General features: G+C 47.1%; 1 protein-coding gene and 1 pseudogene across 1 annotated transcript in view; one reads left to right on the top strand and one right to left on the bottom strand.

Annotated features, from left to right (window-relative positions):
- Window positions 1–671: 671 nt before the first annotated feature.
- LOC140430353 (transcription and mRNA export factor ENY2-like) lies at window positions 672–4,752 on the top strand (annotated as a pseudogene).
- Window positions 4,753–11,004: 6,252 nt separating this feature from the next.
- The window catches only part of cmtm4 (CKLF-like MARVEL transmembrane domain containing 4), a 93,396-nt gene continuing 86,986 nt past the window's right edge, over window positions 11,005–17,414 (bottom strand). Inside the window, exon 4 of the mRNA XM_072517808.1 lies at window positions 11,005–14,828. Within this exon, the coding sequence (XP_072373909.1) occupies window positions 14,652–14,828 (177 nt within the window). The 3' untranslated portion in view covers window positions 11,005–14,651. The remainder of the gene's footprint in view (window positions 14,829–17,414) is intronic.

The raw sequence follows: 17,414 nt of genomic DNA, 5'->3' as shown, positions 1-17,414 counted from the left end.
TGGTGGGGCGGGAATGAGAAAGTTCTGCTCTTTCAGTTTTTATGTGAGCAATGGACCATGGGGAACATAAAATCTGAACTTGTTCCAATTTTATTCACAAATATTAATGACATCACATTGTTTGAAACGGTAGATGGGTTGGCGAATGCAGAAATAAAGACTTTCATTTCTGTGCTGCCTTTCACTGCCCCAGAACATCCCAAAGCTCTTTAAACCAATGATGAACCTTTTGGAGTGTAGTCACCGTTGCAATGTAGGAAACGCGGCTGCCGATCTGTGCACAGCAAGATCCCACGATCAACAAGATCGCAATCAGCCAACAGCTTGGCCGCACAGAATTTGAATCTCGCTAACTTGAAAGTTGCCGAAACTTTTCACCTCGCACTCCTCAAGGCAAACACAAGACTACTAAATTTCAAACAATTATTGAGAAGGCAAGTCGATGGCAAGTTGACTCTGATTGGCCATGGTGTTGACATGGAGAAAGCAACGGAGAACGGTAGGCTCCACAAGCTCCCCCGTAATTCAATAAAAAAGGGCGCAACGGGCGCCTGTGTATGAAAATGTGCCACTTTTAGCAAGGGTAAAAAATGACATTTAAAAACTCGACTATCTGAAATGAGTTTTTAGTATAGCTGTTAGCGCACTCAGGAGTGTTCAGCATGTGCTGCAGAATCACAACTACCAGAAGATGCTTTGTTTTGGGTTTTGCCAGCGCAGGCTGGCTGAGTACGGTCTGCACGCTGCCCGTTACAAACAACCAAATGAACCCGCCGATCAATTCAATTAGCCAATCGCTGGAGTTCAAAAATGTGCGGGTTAGCTGGATTGGCCACGCTAAATTGCCCATAAGTGTCCAAAATTGCCCTTAGTGTTGGGTGGGGTTACTGGGTTATAGGGATAGGGTGGCGGTGTGGACCTTGGGTAGGGTGCTCTTTCCAAGAGCCGGTGCAGACTCGATGGGCCGAATGGCCTCCTGGACTGTAAATTCTATATCACGGAACAAACAGCTGATGTTCCTGACATCTCCCCGGCTGTGCAATGATCAGAATTGGCTGACCATTCAGCACCTTTTATTTCTGCAGTTTAAGTTGTTGTGATCTTTTGGTATTCAACATTCTTGTGTTCTACTGGGTGCAGGGGCACAGTACATAGAAAACTTAGGATGATTAAAAATGGCAAAAGGCTTTGCATCTTAATGCACAAAGCATTCGGAATAAGATAGACAAACTGACGGTGCAAATCAAGGTAAGTGGATATCATCTCAGAACTATTACGGAAACATGGTCACAAAGAGCTCCAAACTGGGTGCGTAATATTCAGGGACATTTGACCTTTCGGAAGGACAGGAGAGAAGGAAAAGGTGGTGGGGTAGCACTGTCAATAAGGGATGAAATGAGGACAGTTGTGAAAGACAATCTACACTCGGATGATGTAGAGTCCATTTGGGTGGAGGTAAAAATCAGCAAGGGAAAGAAGACATTGGTAGAAGTAGTGTACATACCCCCAAACAGTAGCCACACTTCAGGAAAGAACAAAGAAATGTACAGCACAGGAACAGGCCCTTCGGCCCTCCAAGCCCGTGCCGACCATGCTGCCCGACTAAACTACAATCTTCTACACTTCCTGGGTCCGTATCCTTCTATTCCCGTCCTATTCATATATTTGTCAAGATGCCCCTTAAATGTCCCTATCGTCCCTGCTTCCAATACCTCCTCCGGTAGCGAGTTCCAGGCACCCACTACCCTCTGCGTAAAAAACTTGCCTCGTACATCTACTCTAAACCTTGCCCCTCTCACCTTAAACCTTACCCCCTAGTAATTGACCCCTCTACCCTGGGGAAAAGCCTCGGACTATCCACTCTGTCTCTGCCCCTCATAATTTTGTATACCTCTATCAGGTCTCCCCTGAAAGGGTATAAATCAACAAATAACAGGAGCATGTAAAAAGACTCGAGCAATAATTATGGGTGACTTTAATCTCCATGTTGATTGGGTTAATCAAATTGGAAAGGGTTGCTACAACAACAAATTCTAAAGTACATTAGGAATAGTTTCTGAGAGCAATGTGCCATAGCGCCAACTAGGAAACAGGCTATCTTGGATCTGGTAATGGGTAATAAGACAGGTTTAATAAATTACCGCAGAGTAAGATATCTCCTAGGCAGTAGTGATCATAACATGCTAGAATTTAATGTCCAGTTTGAGTGTGAGAAATGTGGGTCAGAAACAACTGTTAAACCTAAATAAAGGGAATTACAATGAAATGAGGATAGAGTTAGCTAAAGTGGACTGGGCGGATAAATTGGCAGGAAAGACAGTAAACAAAGTGGTAGAGATTTAAGGAGGTAATTCATGACTCAGCAAAAATATAACCCAGTATACAGGAAAGATTCTAAGAGAGGGATGAACCAACCATGGCTAATCACGGAAGTTAAGGAGAGTATTAATATGAAAGAAAAAGCAAATGAGGCTACTTTCTCAGAAGACTAAGGAAATTTGGCATGTCAGCTACGACCCTCACCAACTTCTACAGATGCACCATAGAAAGCATTCTTTCTGGTTGTATCACAGCTTGGTATGGAGCCTGCTCTGCTCATGACCGCTGGAAACTACAAAAGGTCGTGAATGTAGCCCAGTCCATCACGCAAACCAGCCTCCCATACATTGCTCTATCTATAATTCCCGCTGCCTCAGAAAGGCAGCCAGCATAGTTAACGACTCCACGCACCCCGGACATACTCTCTTCCACCTTCTTCCATCAGGAAAAAGATACCAAAGTTTGAGGTCACGTACCAACCGACTCAAGAACAGCTTCTTCCCTGCTGCCATCAGACTTTTGAATGGACCTACCTCGTATTAAGTTGATCTTTTCTCAACACCTTGCTATAACTGTAACATTATATTCTGCAGTCTCTCCTTCCTTCCCGATGTACGGTATGCATTGTTTGTGCAGCATGCAAGAAACAATACTTTTCACTGTATACTGATACATGTGACAATAATAAATCAAATCAAATAGTTAGTGATAACCTCGAAGATTGGGATGAATTCAGAATCGAGTAAAGGAGGGCTATAAAGAGAGGCCGGGAATTGTAGTCCCGGCCCAGAGACCACCCATTCATCAACTAAACACCCGGCTCAGCGCGGAGAGAGCGACTGGCGACGGCTCTGAGTGTCGTTACTAGGTTTCTGAAATGAATAAAGATGCCCAACTCCGAGCAACTACAAACCAGAAGTTGATTGAGGCAGAACGAGAACGTTTGAAGGAGCTGCTCCGAGCAAAGCTGACCGAATGTGGATGGAAAGGTCAGTTGAAAGCACACTGTAAAGATGCGATCAGGGAAAAGAGGTTGATGATTTGGTGGCCAAAATCACTCCTAAAGGGAGAACTCTCGTGCCAGACAGTGTGAAGAAGGAACTTTTGCAGAGGATAAGGACCTTCCTTTCTCAGCATGCCAGTCTCTGACTTTGGGATGACCACATTTTGTTGCCATTTCTTTGCTGTTTGAGAACCTGGAGCACACCAGTCACCAGAGTGTCTCCAGAGCCTGGATGAAGCTGAACATAGTTTTATTTTTGTGACTTTAAAAAAAAATACATTTATTGTCTTATTTTTGATGTTCCTGCACGAGGTTCGCAAGCAGCTTTTTTAACCCACTTCTGTCTTTTCCTTGATATGTCAAACTTGTTTCAATAAAATTATTTTGAAACGAAAAAAAAAGATAATAAAGAGAGAGAAAATAAACTAGGAGGGTAAAATAGCAAGGAATATTAAAATGGACAATATAAGCTTCTTTAAATATATAAAAAGGAAGTGAGAAGCCAAAGTGAGCATAGACCCCATAGGAAATGAATCTGGGGAGATAGTTATGGGGAACAAGGAAATGGCAGAAGAGGTAAAGATATTTTGCATCAGTCTTTACAGTGCAAGATACTTCAAACATCCCATTAATACTAAAGAATACCGGGGAGCAAGTAAATATCATAACCATCAATAGAATCCCTACAGTACAAAAGGAGGCCATTCAGCACATCATGTCTGCACCAACCCTCTGAAACAGCACCCTACACCTAAGCCCACTCCCCCACCCTATTCCCGTAATGCCACCTAACCTACACGTCTTTGGACACTAAGGGGCAATTTAACATGTCCAATCCACCTAACCTGCACATCTTTGGACTGTGGGAGAAAACCAGAGGACCCGGAGGAAACCCACGCAGACACAGAGCGAACGTGCAAACTCCACACAGTCACCCAAGGCCGGAATTGAACCCGGGTCTCTGGCACTGTGAGGCAAAAGGCAGGTAACTATTGGCCGATTAGCCAAACATCTATTGTTGGAAAAATATTGGAATTAATTTATTACAGAAGTAATAGCAGCACATTTTGAAAATCATAATGTAATCAAGCAGAGTCAACATGGCTTCATGAAAGGGAAATGTCTGACTAATTTATTGGGGTTTTCGAGGAAGTCTCAACCAGAGTGGATAGAGGGGAACCAGTAGATGTGATGTATTTGGACTTCCAAAGGCATTCGCAAGGTACTTCACAACTGATTAAGTCACAAGAGCCCATGTTGGAGGTAGTATATTGGCATGGAAAGAGAATTGGCTAATGCAGTGTTCTTCAAATTTTTTTTCCGGGTACCCATTTTTACCAACCGGACCCAACCCGGCCAAACTTCGAGACCCACGCCGGCCGACCTGCGCGACCCACCATTTTCTCTTACCTTGTTTGCTGCTGACAAAAATGGAGGAAATGGTTTTGGGTCCCTTTGGCCCTCGTACACGCTCCTCCAATGGAACCTGTTGGATGAAGGTGAAGCCTTCCGGTGTCGGAAAGTATGGAGTCTCCATCTGTCCAAAGTTCTGCATTTTTTTCCTGTAAAATTTTATCAAATAAAGTCCCCCCGAACTTGTAAAAAAAATAATAATAAAATGAATAAAATATATGAAAAAAATAAAAATTAAATGAATAAACACCCCCGAACTTGTAAAACAAAAAGCGCGCCGATGAGTGGGCACGCATGCGCAGTGCGGCCGCATTTATTTTACATGTTTGCTGCCATTTTGAAGGCCGCTTGCAGCCAGCGTTAGTAACAGCCGGCTGTTGCACGCAGATTTGCGCGATCGGGAGCCCCGCGATGGACGGCTCCGCGACCCTCTCGACACCCGCCCGCGACTCACCCGCAGGTCGCGCCCCCGAGTTTGACAATGCCTGGGCTAATGGGCAGAGAACAGCGAGTAGGGATAAGGGTTATTTTTCAGGTTGGCAACCTGTAACCAGTGGGGTTAGTGCTGGGACCGCAACTGTTTACAATATTTATTAATGACTTGGGGGAAGGAAGCGATTGTACCAAATTTGCAGATAACACAAAAATAGGTGGAACAACAAATTTCGAGAGGGATATAAACAAAGGGATATTGGCAGGTTAAATAAGTGGGCAAAAGCTGGCAGATGGTGTATTTTCAGTGGGAAAATGTGAAGATGTTCATTTTGGAAGGGAGAACAAAATAACTATTATTTAAATGGGGTAAAACTGCAGGAAGCTGCAACACACAGGGACCTGGGGAAACTTGTGCACGGAACACAGAAAGGTAGCACACAGGGGCAGCAGGTAATCGGGAAGGTGAATGGAATGTTGGCCCTTATTTCAAGGGGGTTGGAGTACAAGAGAAGTTGCTGCAGCTGTACAAGGTACTGGTGAGACCACATCTGGAGCACCGTGAACAGTTCTGGTTCCTTATTTAAGGAAAGATATTTCATTAGAGGTTGTTCAGAGAAGGTTCACTAGGAAGATCCCCAGTATGGAGGGACTGTCTTCGGAGCAAAGGTTAAACAGGTTGGGACTCATTGGAATTTAGAAAAATGTGAGGTGACCTCATTGAAACGTATCGGATTTCTAAGGACTTGACAGGGTAAATGTTGAGAGGATGTTTCCCCCTCATGGGAAATTCCAGGACCAGAGGGCAGAGTATCAGAATGAAGGGTTGCTCATTTAAGACTGAGATAAGCAGGAGTTATGTCTCTCAGAGGGTCGAGTGTCTTTGCACAGAGAGCTGTGGGGGAAGAGTCCTGGTGTATATTTAAGGCTGAGATAGATTCTTGATCAGTGAGGGAATCAAGGGTTACTGGGAAAGGGCAGGAAAGGGGATGTGAGGAATGCCGGATCAGCCATGATCCTATTGAATGGCGGAGCAAACTCGAGGGGCTGAATGGCCTCCTCCTGTTCCTATTTCTTACGATGTCATGTCAGAGAAACATGTCAGTTTCTCCAAAAAAATGACAATCGTCGAAATGTAATATTGATTGAGGGATGGATATTGGCCCAGAACATGACGTAGAACACACGGTGCACCTCCAAATTATGGCTCATCATCTTTTCATCCACCTGTGGGAGTCAGATGGGCCCCCCATTCAACATCCCCTCTGAGGACCTCCAACAGTGCAGCACTCCCTCGGTATTGCACTAGAGGTGTCAGCATAGATTGAGTGCTCGAGGCTCTGGGGTGGGACATGAACCCACCACCTTCTGACTCAGAAACAGGAGGGCTAACTGGCTGGGCCACAGCTGACACAGAAGGTTCACTGCTGAACTGACTAGAAGCTGCCACGGGCTCTGAATTCGATTGCTTACGTCCTGCACTATTGCAATGTTGGTTTTGAACATGCATTGAGTGCACAGTGTGGACACAGACCTAACTGGTCCATTGAAGCCAAACAAACCTCACACACACACACACACACAACTTAACAGTTGCTGTCACAAAGCAGTGATCGGGAACATTAATTAATTCTCCCCGTAGCCCAGGAGTACCGAAACCAGGTCTTCATCCCGGGAGAGAGCAGCAGCGAACTCCGTGGAGACCTGGAATCGATCTGAAAACAATTTCATTTCTACAGCACCTCCCACATCCACAGGACATCCCAAAATCGATTTGCGTTTATTCAAAGTACATTTGAAGCGTACCCGTTACTGTAATTTGAGAGACGCGGGAGCGATGTGCTGGCCTTGGAAAGGGTCCAGGGGAGGTTCACAAGAATGATCCCTGGGATGAAGAGCTTGTCGTATGAGGAACAGTTGAGGACTCTGGAACTGTACTCATTGGAGTTTAGAAGGATGAGAGGGGATCTTATTGAAACTTACAGGATACTGTGAGGCCGGGATAGAGTGGACATGGAGAGGATGTTTCCACTTGTAGGAAAAACTAGAATCAAGGGCACAATCTCAGACTAAAGGGACGATCCTTTAAAACAGAGATGAGGAGGAATCTCTTCAGCCAGAGGGTGGTGAATCTGTGGAACTCTTTGCCGCAGAAGGCTGTGGAGGCCAAATCACAGAGTCTTTAAGACCGAGATAGATAGGTTCTTGATTAATAAGGGGATCAGGGGTTATGGGGATGAGAAATATATCAGCCACGATTAATGGTGGAGTAGACTCAATGGGCCGAATGGCCCAATTCTGCTCCTACGTCTTATGGTCTGAATAACAAGATCCCACAGACAGGAATACAATAATGGCCAGATAATGTTTGTTTTAGTGATGTCGGCTGAGGAATATTGTCCAGGACACCAGCGGGGTGTCACAGGTGAAGACAGGTCACTTGGGGAAGGGGGGGGGGGGGGGGGGGGGTTGGTAGAGGAGCAGAAAGGTGTATAAGTGTATGGGCATTGGGGGTGGGGGGAGGGGAGGGAGGGAAGATATCCATTGCCAATCCCTGCAGTGACACATGGAGCCTGGTGATGGTGCCATTGAGCCACAGTGCACCTGCCCACAGTGCCACCTGGAGACTACTGGATATCACTGCAGCAGAATTTGGAATCCAGTTTGGGAAATGTCTGGATTTTGAACTTTGTCGAAAATGTGAACGTTTACAGCAAGTCCAAGGAGGAGCAACAATTCCTTGGACATACAGGAAAAAATTTACAGAACTGTCACAAAATATTTAAGAACTCAGCGACCAACTTAAATGAGTATGCCACCACCGTCACAGACTTCATCAGCAAATATGTGGATGACTGCGTGCCAAAGAAAGCAGTACGTGCGTTCCCCAACCGCAAACCATGGCTCAATCGCGAGATTGACTCCCTACTGAAGGACAGATCTGAGGCGTTCAAGGCAGACGACCCTGACCTATACAAGAAATCCAGGTACGACCTCCGCAAAGCCATCCGAGATGCCAAGAGAGAATATCAAACCAAGCTAGAGTCACCAGACAGACTCTCGGCGGTTGTGGCAAGGACTAAACAACATAACGGGCTACAAAGCGAAGCCAAGCAGTATCTCTGGCAGCAGCGCACCCCTCCCCGATGAACTCAGTGCATTCTATGCTCGGTTTGAGCAGGTAACCAACAATCCGCTGTCGAATGCCCCAGCAGCCCAGAACTCACCCATACCCACCATCGCAGCTTTTGAAGTCAGATTGGCCTTCCTGAAAGTGAACCCTCGGAAGGCGACGGGCCCGGACGGAATCCCTGGTCTGGCACTCAGAGCCTGCGCGGACCAGCTGACTGAGGTATCCGCGGACATCTTTAACCTGTCCCTACTCCACTCCAAGGTCCCCACCTGCTTCAAGAAGACCACCATCATACACCCGGTACCAAAGAAGAACCAGGCAACGTGCCTCAATGACTACCGTCCAGTGGCCCTGTCTTCAGTCGTAATGAAGTGCTTCGAGAGGTTGATCATGAAGCGCATCACCTCCATACTCCCACAACACCTTGATCCACTGCAATTCGCATACCGCTGCAACCGGTCCACATCAGACACCACTTCCCTGGCCCTACACTCATCCCTAGAGCATCTCAACAACAAGGACTCCTACATCAGACTCCTATTTATTGACTACAGCTCCGCCTTCAACACCATAATCCTAGCCAAGCTCATATCAAAACTCCAAAACCTAGGACTTGGCTCCCACTCTGCAACTGGATCCTCGATTTTCTGACCAACAGATCACAATCAGTAAGAATGAACAACACCTCCTCCACAATAGTCCTCAATACCGGGGCCCCGCAAGGCTGCGTACTCTACTTCCTGTACACACACGACTGCGTGGCAAAATTTGGTTCCAACTCCATCCACAAGTTTGCTGATGATACAACCATGGTAGGCCGGATCTCGAATAACGATGAGTCCGAATACAGGAGGGAGATAGAGAACCTAGTGGAGTGGTGTAGCGGCAACAATCTCTCCCTCAATGCCAGCAAAACTAAAGAGCTGGTCATTGACTTCAGGAAGCAAAGTACTGTACACACCCCTGTCAGCATCAACGGGGCCGAGGTGGAGATGGTTAGCAGTTTCAAATTCCTAGGGGTGCACATCTCCAAAAATCTGTCCTGGTCCACCCACGTCGACGCTACCACCAAGAAAGCACAACAGCTCCTTCCTCAGGAAACTAAGGAAATTTGGCATGTCCACATTAACCCATACCAACTTTTACAGATGCACCATAGAAAGCATCCTATCGGGCTGCATCACAGCCTGGTATGGCAACTGCTCGGCCCAGGACCGCAAGAAACTTCAGAGAGTCGTGAACACAGCCCAGTCCATCACACAAACCTGCCTCCCATCCATTGACTCCATTTACACCTCCCGCTGCCTGGGGAAAGCGGGCAGCATAATCATAGACCCCTCCCACCCAGCTTACTCACTCTTCCAACTTCTTCCATCGGACAGGAGATACAGAAGTCTGAAAACATACACGAACACTCAAAAACAGCTTCTTCCCCGCTGTTACCAGACTCCTAAATGACCCTCTTATAGACTGACCTCATTAACACTACACCCTGTATGCTTCACCCGATGCCAGTGCTTATGTAGTTACATTGTATATGTTGTGTTGCCCTATTATGTATTTTCTTTTATTCCCTTTTCTTCTCATGTACTTAATGATCTGTTGAGCTGCTCGCAGAAAAATACTTTTCACTGTACCTCGGTACACGTGACAATAAACAAATCCAATCCAATCCAATCCGAAAGAAACAGCTTATATTTATCTATATTTATACAGCTTATATTTATACAGCTCCTTTAACATAATGAAACATTCCAAGATGCTTCACTGGGAGAATTATACAACAAAATTTTACATTGAGCTACATAAGGAGATTTTCGATCAGATGACAGAAGGTTTGGTCAAAGAGGTAGGTTTTAGGGGTGAATGCATAGAGAGGTTTAGGGAGGAAATTCAAGAGCGTGAGGTGGTGGAACGATTAAAATCCAGGATGCACAAGCGGCCGGATTCAGAGGAGCGTGGAGATCTCGGGGCTGGAGGAGATCACAGAGGCGGGGAGGAGGGGTGTACATGGAAACATTTGAAAACGAGGATGAGAATTTTAAAATCAGCATAGTGAGCGCAGGGGGGGGTGACAAGCAAACGGGGGGGGGGGGGGCTTGGTACGAAGAAAGAAGCAGGCTGCACAATTTTATATGACCCAAAGTCGACAGAGGGTGGAATGAGAGAGACCAGCCAAGAGAGCGTTGGGATAGTCGAGTCTGGAGGTAATGAAGACACGGGTGAGGGCTTCAGCAGCAGATAAGCTGAGACAGGGGCGAAGTTACAGAGGTGAAAATAGGAACCCCCAGCTTTTTGACTGTGAGCTTCCCCACTAAGTCAGGGCTGATCTCTCTCCCACGGGGGCAGTTAGGTACATCAGGGGGCAGCAGGGGTAGGGGATTAACGTCTGCTTAGAGTCTGCATATCCAATAGGGCTGCTGCTGTAGGACACGGGGAGGGGCAGAGGAGCAAGAGAAATTTCAACCTGAACATCCCACCTCTCCAGACACCACCTGCTGGTAAGTCTGCTGGGATGGGATTGCGTTCGTCTGTCGAATGGCCTCCCTGCTCATCCATGGGGGGCAGCTTGGAACCATCCCATCTTTGAAGCGGGAAAGAGAAAACGATGCGGCAAAGCTTCTCTCCGAATAACCTCCTGGAAGGACACAGGAATCGCCACCCAAGTCCATCGCACAGTTCTCAATCACTTCCCAACAACGTCAACAGTTAAAATCAGTTTTATTTGATGACAGAGGTACACAGGGAGAGGTGCAAGAACCTGTACTGACAAGTGACATCCACAAAACTAGATAAGTCTAAACACAAAAAAATACAGCTCTGAGGAGACAGAGGGAAGGGCTTACGGTCCAGGAACGAACAGGAGAGAATAAGTTCCAATAGCAAATAGCCACATATAGGGGACAGGACGAGGAAAACTTGACTGCAATGAACACCGACCTTTAAAGGGACCACCCGGGCAGCCCTTGGGATTGTCAAGAGAGCTTTTCGCATCCATAGAATTCCCTTCGGCATAAACCACACTTTTTTTTAAATTATAAATTTAGAGTGCCCAATTAATCTTGTCCAATTAAGGGGCAATTTAGCGCGGCCAATCCACCTACCCTGCGCGTCTTTGGGTTGTGGGGGCGAAACCCACGCAAACACGGGGAGAATGTGCTGGTTTAGGGACTGGTTTAGCACAGTGGGCTAAACAGCTGGCTTGTAATGCAGAACAAGGCCAGCAGCGCGGGTTCAATTCCCGTACCGGCCTCCCCAAACAGGCGCCGGAATGTGGCGACTAGGGGCTTTTCACAGTAACTTCATTGAAGCCTACTTGTGACAATAAGCGATTATTATTATCATAAACTCCGCACGGACAGTGACCAGAGGCGGGATGAAACCGGGCACTTCGGCACCGTGAGACAGCCGTGCTAACCACTGCGCCACCGTGCTGCCTGGCATAAACCTGCACACTCCCAATTAGCCGCGCCCCAGGTCAGCCCCAAAACAAAAGGGGACACAATCTTGTTCTCAGTTTCAGAGAAGCATCATGAAGGAGGAATTCTAGGAAATCAACCCCCCCGCCCCGCCCCCGAGTAGAGGGGCTGCAAGATGAGAGATAAAACAGTCGCAAATCAAAAACTCCAAAATTGTGGAATTCTGTGGGGTTTTCCCCACACTTCACCTGAAGACAAAGTAACGTGCACCCGAAATGTGTTTGAATCCCCAGATTGTAACCCAGTCTAGAAAAGCAACAATGGAAAAGAGGCTGCGACAATCAACAAACTCAACTCGCCGGCATGATTTATAGGAAATAAAAGTCTGTCATGGTCCAAGGGCATCTCTCGCTCCCCCGCCAAAGGCACTTCGGGTGAGGTCTGAAGCAATTTACAACACGGCTTAGCGACATTGTACAAAATCTAACTGCCTGCATTGGAATGTTTGGTTTACAGGTCAAACACCTGACATCATGGATCGTGATTGGAGAGACTCCAGGGCAGCCACCGACCCTCACTGGCTCCCAGTCACCGCAAAAGGGGGAAATCGCAGGACACTGCTGACACCCGGTGGCAGGCAAGCAATATTACAGTGCAGTGTGACCGCCCTCCCAACTCCTCCCCCACCTCTCACTGGACACCAGCTTCAGTTACTGACCAACAGTGTCAGGCCAGCGCTTTGACAATATGAAGACATAAACATGTTTTTGGTCAAATTCCGGCAGGGGCGGGGGAAGTCCCAGCTACATTTGCTCCTCAGTTGGGGCATCCCAAAAGAGTTTTACAGCCACTGAGGTACTTTTTGAAGTGTGGCCTCAGTTCTAATATCGGAAACACATCAGCCAATTTTGACACAAAGTCGATAATTGTTTCAAAAATGATGTCGGTCAAAGGATAAATATTAGCCAGGGCACTGGGATATCTACTCTGCTCTTTTTCAAATAGTGTCATGGGATTTTTAAAAATAGCACAGACAAGGCCTCAGTACAATGCCTCAAGCATCAGACAGCACCTCAGGCAGCGCAGCACTCCCTCAGTAGTGCATGGCCAGTGTCAGCATAGATTATGGGCTCAAGTCTTCGGGGTGGTGTTCGAATCCATAGCCTTCAGCCATGGCCGATTGCTGAAGATCAATAGGAACTGGAATTCAAACTTCCTGTGTGTCACTTCATAGAATTATCATGGAATCTACAGTGCAGAAGGAGGCCAGTCACCTTTATCGAGTCTGCACCGGCTCTTGGAAAGAGCACCCTACTTAAGCCCACCCCCCTCCACCCTATCCCAGTAACCCCACCTAAGGTTTTTTTTGGACACTAAGGGGAAATTTAGCATGGCCAATCCACCTAACCTGCACATCTTCGGACTGTGGGAGGAAACCGGAGCACCCGGAGGAAACCCACGGGGAGGACGTGCAGACTCCGCACAGACAGTGAGCCAAGCCGGCAATCTAACCTGAAGCTGTGAAGCAACTGTGCTAACCACTGTGCTATTGTGCAGCCACTTAAGACTAAATAGTATAAACCGTACAGTGCTCAGAGAGCCTGAACATCCGGCAGTGCAGGTTAGTGCTGAGAGAGAGCTGCCTGTAAATGTGGTAATCTAACCAGTGAAAAAGGACAGACTCCCCATTCTCGCCCCTGGGATTTCCCCCCCCGTCCGTGAAGAAAACTTCAGCTGACAAAGCAAAGTTTTGTTTGGAAAAAGTTCTGATTCAACAACAGATTCAAGCAAATGTAGCAATAAATACCCAGTTACGAGCATGTACATATTCAGAATTTCTAAACGCTTGAACAGTAAGAAAGGAAATCAAATGAAGATTTACATTAAAACGTTCAGCAAATCGCTGAAAAAAAATCAAAGCACTATCCGGACGCTGACGTCCCTGGGATTTGATACTCATCACCAGGGTCAATAGGGTTTCCTTTCTGCACCCAACATTTCGACGCATCCACAAACCTGTTTGGTCAACAAAATAACGCCTTTTATCCGCGGGCAGGCGTTCATCTTTTGGTCGCAAGCAATAGAACAAAAACAGAAACAAAATCGATCTTTGGAATTTTTGATTTTTCTTTTTAAAAGCGTTTCGAAGAGAACCAGGAGGTGGGGACCAATGGACATTCTGTCTTCTGTAGAATCCGTGGAAGACACACCGCAAGTGGCTGCCACTGCGAGCTGGTGGAAAAGACTTTGCCTTCGCGTTGGGAGGGTGTGAATCACCTGCACACAGCAACTTTTTAACCAGCGGGAGTGCCCACTCGACGACACATCGTTTAGGTTTCATTTGAAGCTCCTCTCTGCATTGTGCACCATTTATACAACATGTAGTGTGCTCTCGCACATGTTAGACTGACGCAGTGTCTCACATCAACCCCCACCTCCCCCCGCCACCACCCCGCTCTTGGGATCTTCACTCCCACTCAGAAAAACGGCGGCAAATCCCATTTCACACTCGCGTCCCGTTCCATCGGCAATAAATAAAGCACTTTGATTCGTTCATAGGTTGCTCGCTACCAGCTGCTGAAGGGTGAGAATCCCGGACACGGACCACAATAGGCACTTGGCAAAGCAGGGCCAGGGTGTGGATGTCGATCATTCAGTAGAGGCTTAGCCCAGGGAGCACTGCTAAGAACAACAGGAGTCTCCCTCGGAAATCCCTTGGATTTACACACCCACTAGTTAATGCAACTCCAAACCTTGATATTCCTTCTCTCCGTGATTAAACCTGCCGTTCCTAAAAAATTCCGCGCTGTAAAAAAAAAAAATCGCAAGTGGCTGTTCTGCAAATGTCGGATGTTCAATCCGTCAGCTGCCAGTGTCGCAGACGCCAGACTCTCTCTCTCTCTCTGCTGCAGGAGGAGGTCACGCCCCCTCTTCATCCTTCCAAACGCTGGATCTCAGGCCGACCCTCCACTTCTCCTCGGGATTCCGAGCGGGCCCGTGTGTACTCACTGGCTGGGCCGCCGGTCTGACGGCGGACAGTCAGAATCCAGATCTTGAAGGCCATGTACGAGTTGACCAGATAGACACCTGCAGCCAGGAAACCAAACACCTGTTTGGGTGGGGAGGGGGTGGTGGGGTGGGGGTGGGGGGTGGGGGGAATTGTGGCAACAGGAGAAAGATTAAGGTCCAATTTTAAGGCAAAGAAACGCACAGCAGAATATTTTTTAAATTATTATTTCTCGGGACGTGGGTGTCGCTGGGCTGGGCCAACATTCGTTGCCCGCCCCTAACTGCCCCTGAACTGAGTGTATCTCGCTCGGCAATTCCAAAGGGCAGTTAAGAGCCAACCACATGGCTGTGGATCTAGAGTCACATGTGGTCCAGGCCAGGCAAGGACGTGTGTTGCCTGGGAGATGTTAGGAAATTGGATCGAAGTTGCAGTGGGCAATTTAGGATTGAACAACCCGAGGGTAAAATTGCTAGCACAGAGTCTGAGGGATACTGGCCCGAGTTACACTGTCCCATTCAGGCTTAAATTCATTAATGGGAATAAACAGGATACACCTGTTCTGCCGGGTGATTCATTCAAGATCCATTGTCCTCCGGAACACTCATGTCTGACCGGCCATTAGACTTCATTTGTCCGTAAATTGGAAATTAGTTACACATTCATAGCATGGCCCTATTCTTTTGTGTCCAGATAAGTCCAGATAGCGATGACGAGTTCAAATCGGAACACGTCTGGACAGAACCAGCTTTGAGGGGCTGGGCAGGCCTGAGTGATTAAAGAATCCTGTTCGAACAGATGGAAGCAGAAGGATTTGGAAAGCGATCGGGAGAGTTTCACGAAAAGCTGCCACAGAGACTGTCTTTCGGTCAATGTTAGAAAGAGCCTCACTACCAACAGGAATATGTTCTGTAAATGCAAGTATCATTTTTGCCTGCCTGTGTAAGTGGAGTTGAGAGCTGTATGTTCATTTTACATGCTGTTTAATGGGAAATTGTGTGTTAGGATTAAGAGATACATACATGTAAGCAGTTCTTGTTAGGTTCAAAGTTTAAAAGTTTAAATATTGTTTTTTTGAGAGGATAAAATTTTGTTTGTAAAGATAACCAAGCCCTGTTTCTCATGCAATCACTCCTGGAGCGAATAGGTTGTTCTGCACAGTCTTAAAAATAAAAAAAGTTGCGGTTCTGGTCTAGTATCATAGCCACTGGTGGAATCTGGTCTGGAGTCTGTAACAGTTGGCAGATTTCCTCCCTGAAAAGGGCATTAGTGAAATAGATGGGTTTTAATGACAATTGACAATGGATTCATGGTCATCATTGGACTTTTAATTCCAGATTTTTATTGAATTCAGATTTCACCATCTACCAGGGTGGGATTTGAGCTCAGGTCCCCTGACTATTCCCCTGGGTCTCTGGGTTACTAGTCTTGTGGCAATGCCACTATACCACCAGCTCCCCAGTAAGAAAATGAAAAAAACTTTAATCTTTTTTTGTGCATTCTGCAACCACAGGAATTTCCCAAATCAATTCCAACCAATGAATAGTCACCATTGCAGTGTAATAATCTTTATTAGTGTCACAAGTAGGCTTCCATTAACACTGCAATGAAGTTACTGTGAAAAGCCCCTAGTCGCCACACTGCGGCGCCTGTTCGGGTACACAGAGGGAGAATTCAGGATGTCCAATTCACCTAACAGCACGTCTTTCAGGACTTGTGGGAGGAAACCGGAGCACCCGGAGGAAACCCACGCAGACACGGGGAGAACGTGCAGACTCCGCAGACAGTGACCCAAGCCGGGAATCGACCCTGGAACGCTGGCCCTGTGAAGCAACAGTGCTAACCACGTAGGAAACGCAGTCATCAATTTTGGCACAGCAAGATCCCGCAAACAGCAATCTGATAAATGACCAGGTAAACCACGATGTTGATTGAGGGATTCTCACCATGACACTGGGAGAACTCTACAAAATATTACCACGGGATCTTTCACATTAACCTGAGAGGGAGGGGAGGCAAGGGCCTTGCGTTAAAGTCACAACTGAAAGACGGCACCCCCGACAGTGCAGCACCCTGGCACTGGGATCTTTGGCTTGGGTTTAAGTGGTCAGGTCAGCTGGTGGAGGGAATGCATCCCCTGGGCCACAGCTGACTCTGACAGCACCAATGTCCTGAAGCAACTTCCCTCACACCGCAACTTGGAAAACCAACTAAAATTCAGCTCAAATGAATCGATTTAGTGACTCTCCACGGAAAGGACTGGCCAATCAACTGGACGGAAGCTTTTGCCCCACGGATGAGAGACTTCAGTAACACAGAGAGACTGGGACTGAGTTCTGAGAACAAAGGAGGTTGTTTCGGGGGGGATGACTCGACATGTTCAAAGAGTGTTTTCACGCAGCTGATCAGGGGGTGCGGTTCCGAGTGGCAGTTGGGTTAGAGAGACACCAGTGTACGGCGATTGGCAAAATAAAACAAAAGGGGGACTTTTGTTTCCGAACACAACGAGTTCTGATGACGTGGAACGCTCTACCTGAAAGGCCACGAGAAGCAGATTCAATAGTCACTTTCAAAAGGGAACTGGATAGCCAATTGGAGGAGAATGTTCTGCAGGGATCTGGAGGATAGAGCAGGGGAGTGGGGTCAATTGGACAGCTCGTTCGAAAGAGTCAGCACCAATTGCCTCTC

This window comes from Scyliorhinus torazame, chromosome 10 (assembly GCF_047496885.1).
Source record: "Scyliorhinus torazame isolate Kashiwa2021f chromosome 10, sScyTor2.1, whole genome shotgun sequence".
Lineage (NCBI taxonomy): Eukaryota > Metazoa > Chordata > Chondrichthyes > Carcharhiniformes > Scyliorhinidae > Scyliorhinus > Scyliorhinus torazame.
This window is presented reverse-complemented; position numbering and strand designations above follow the sequence as displayed.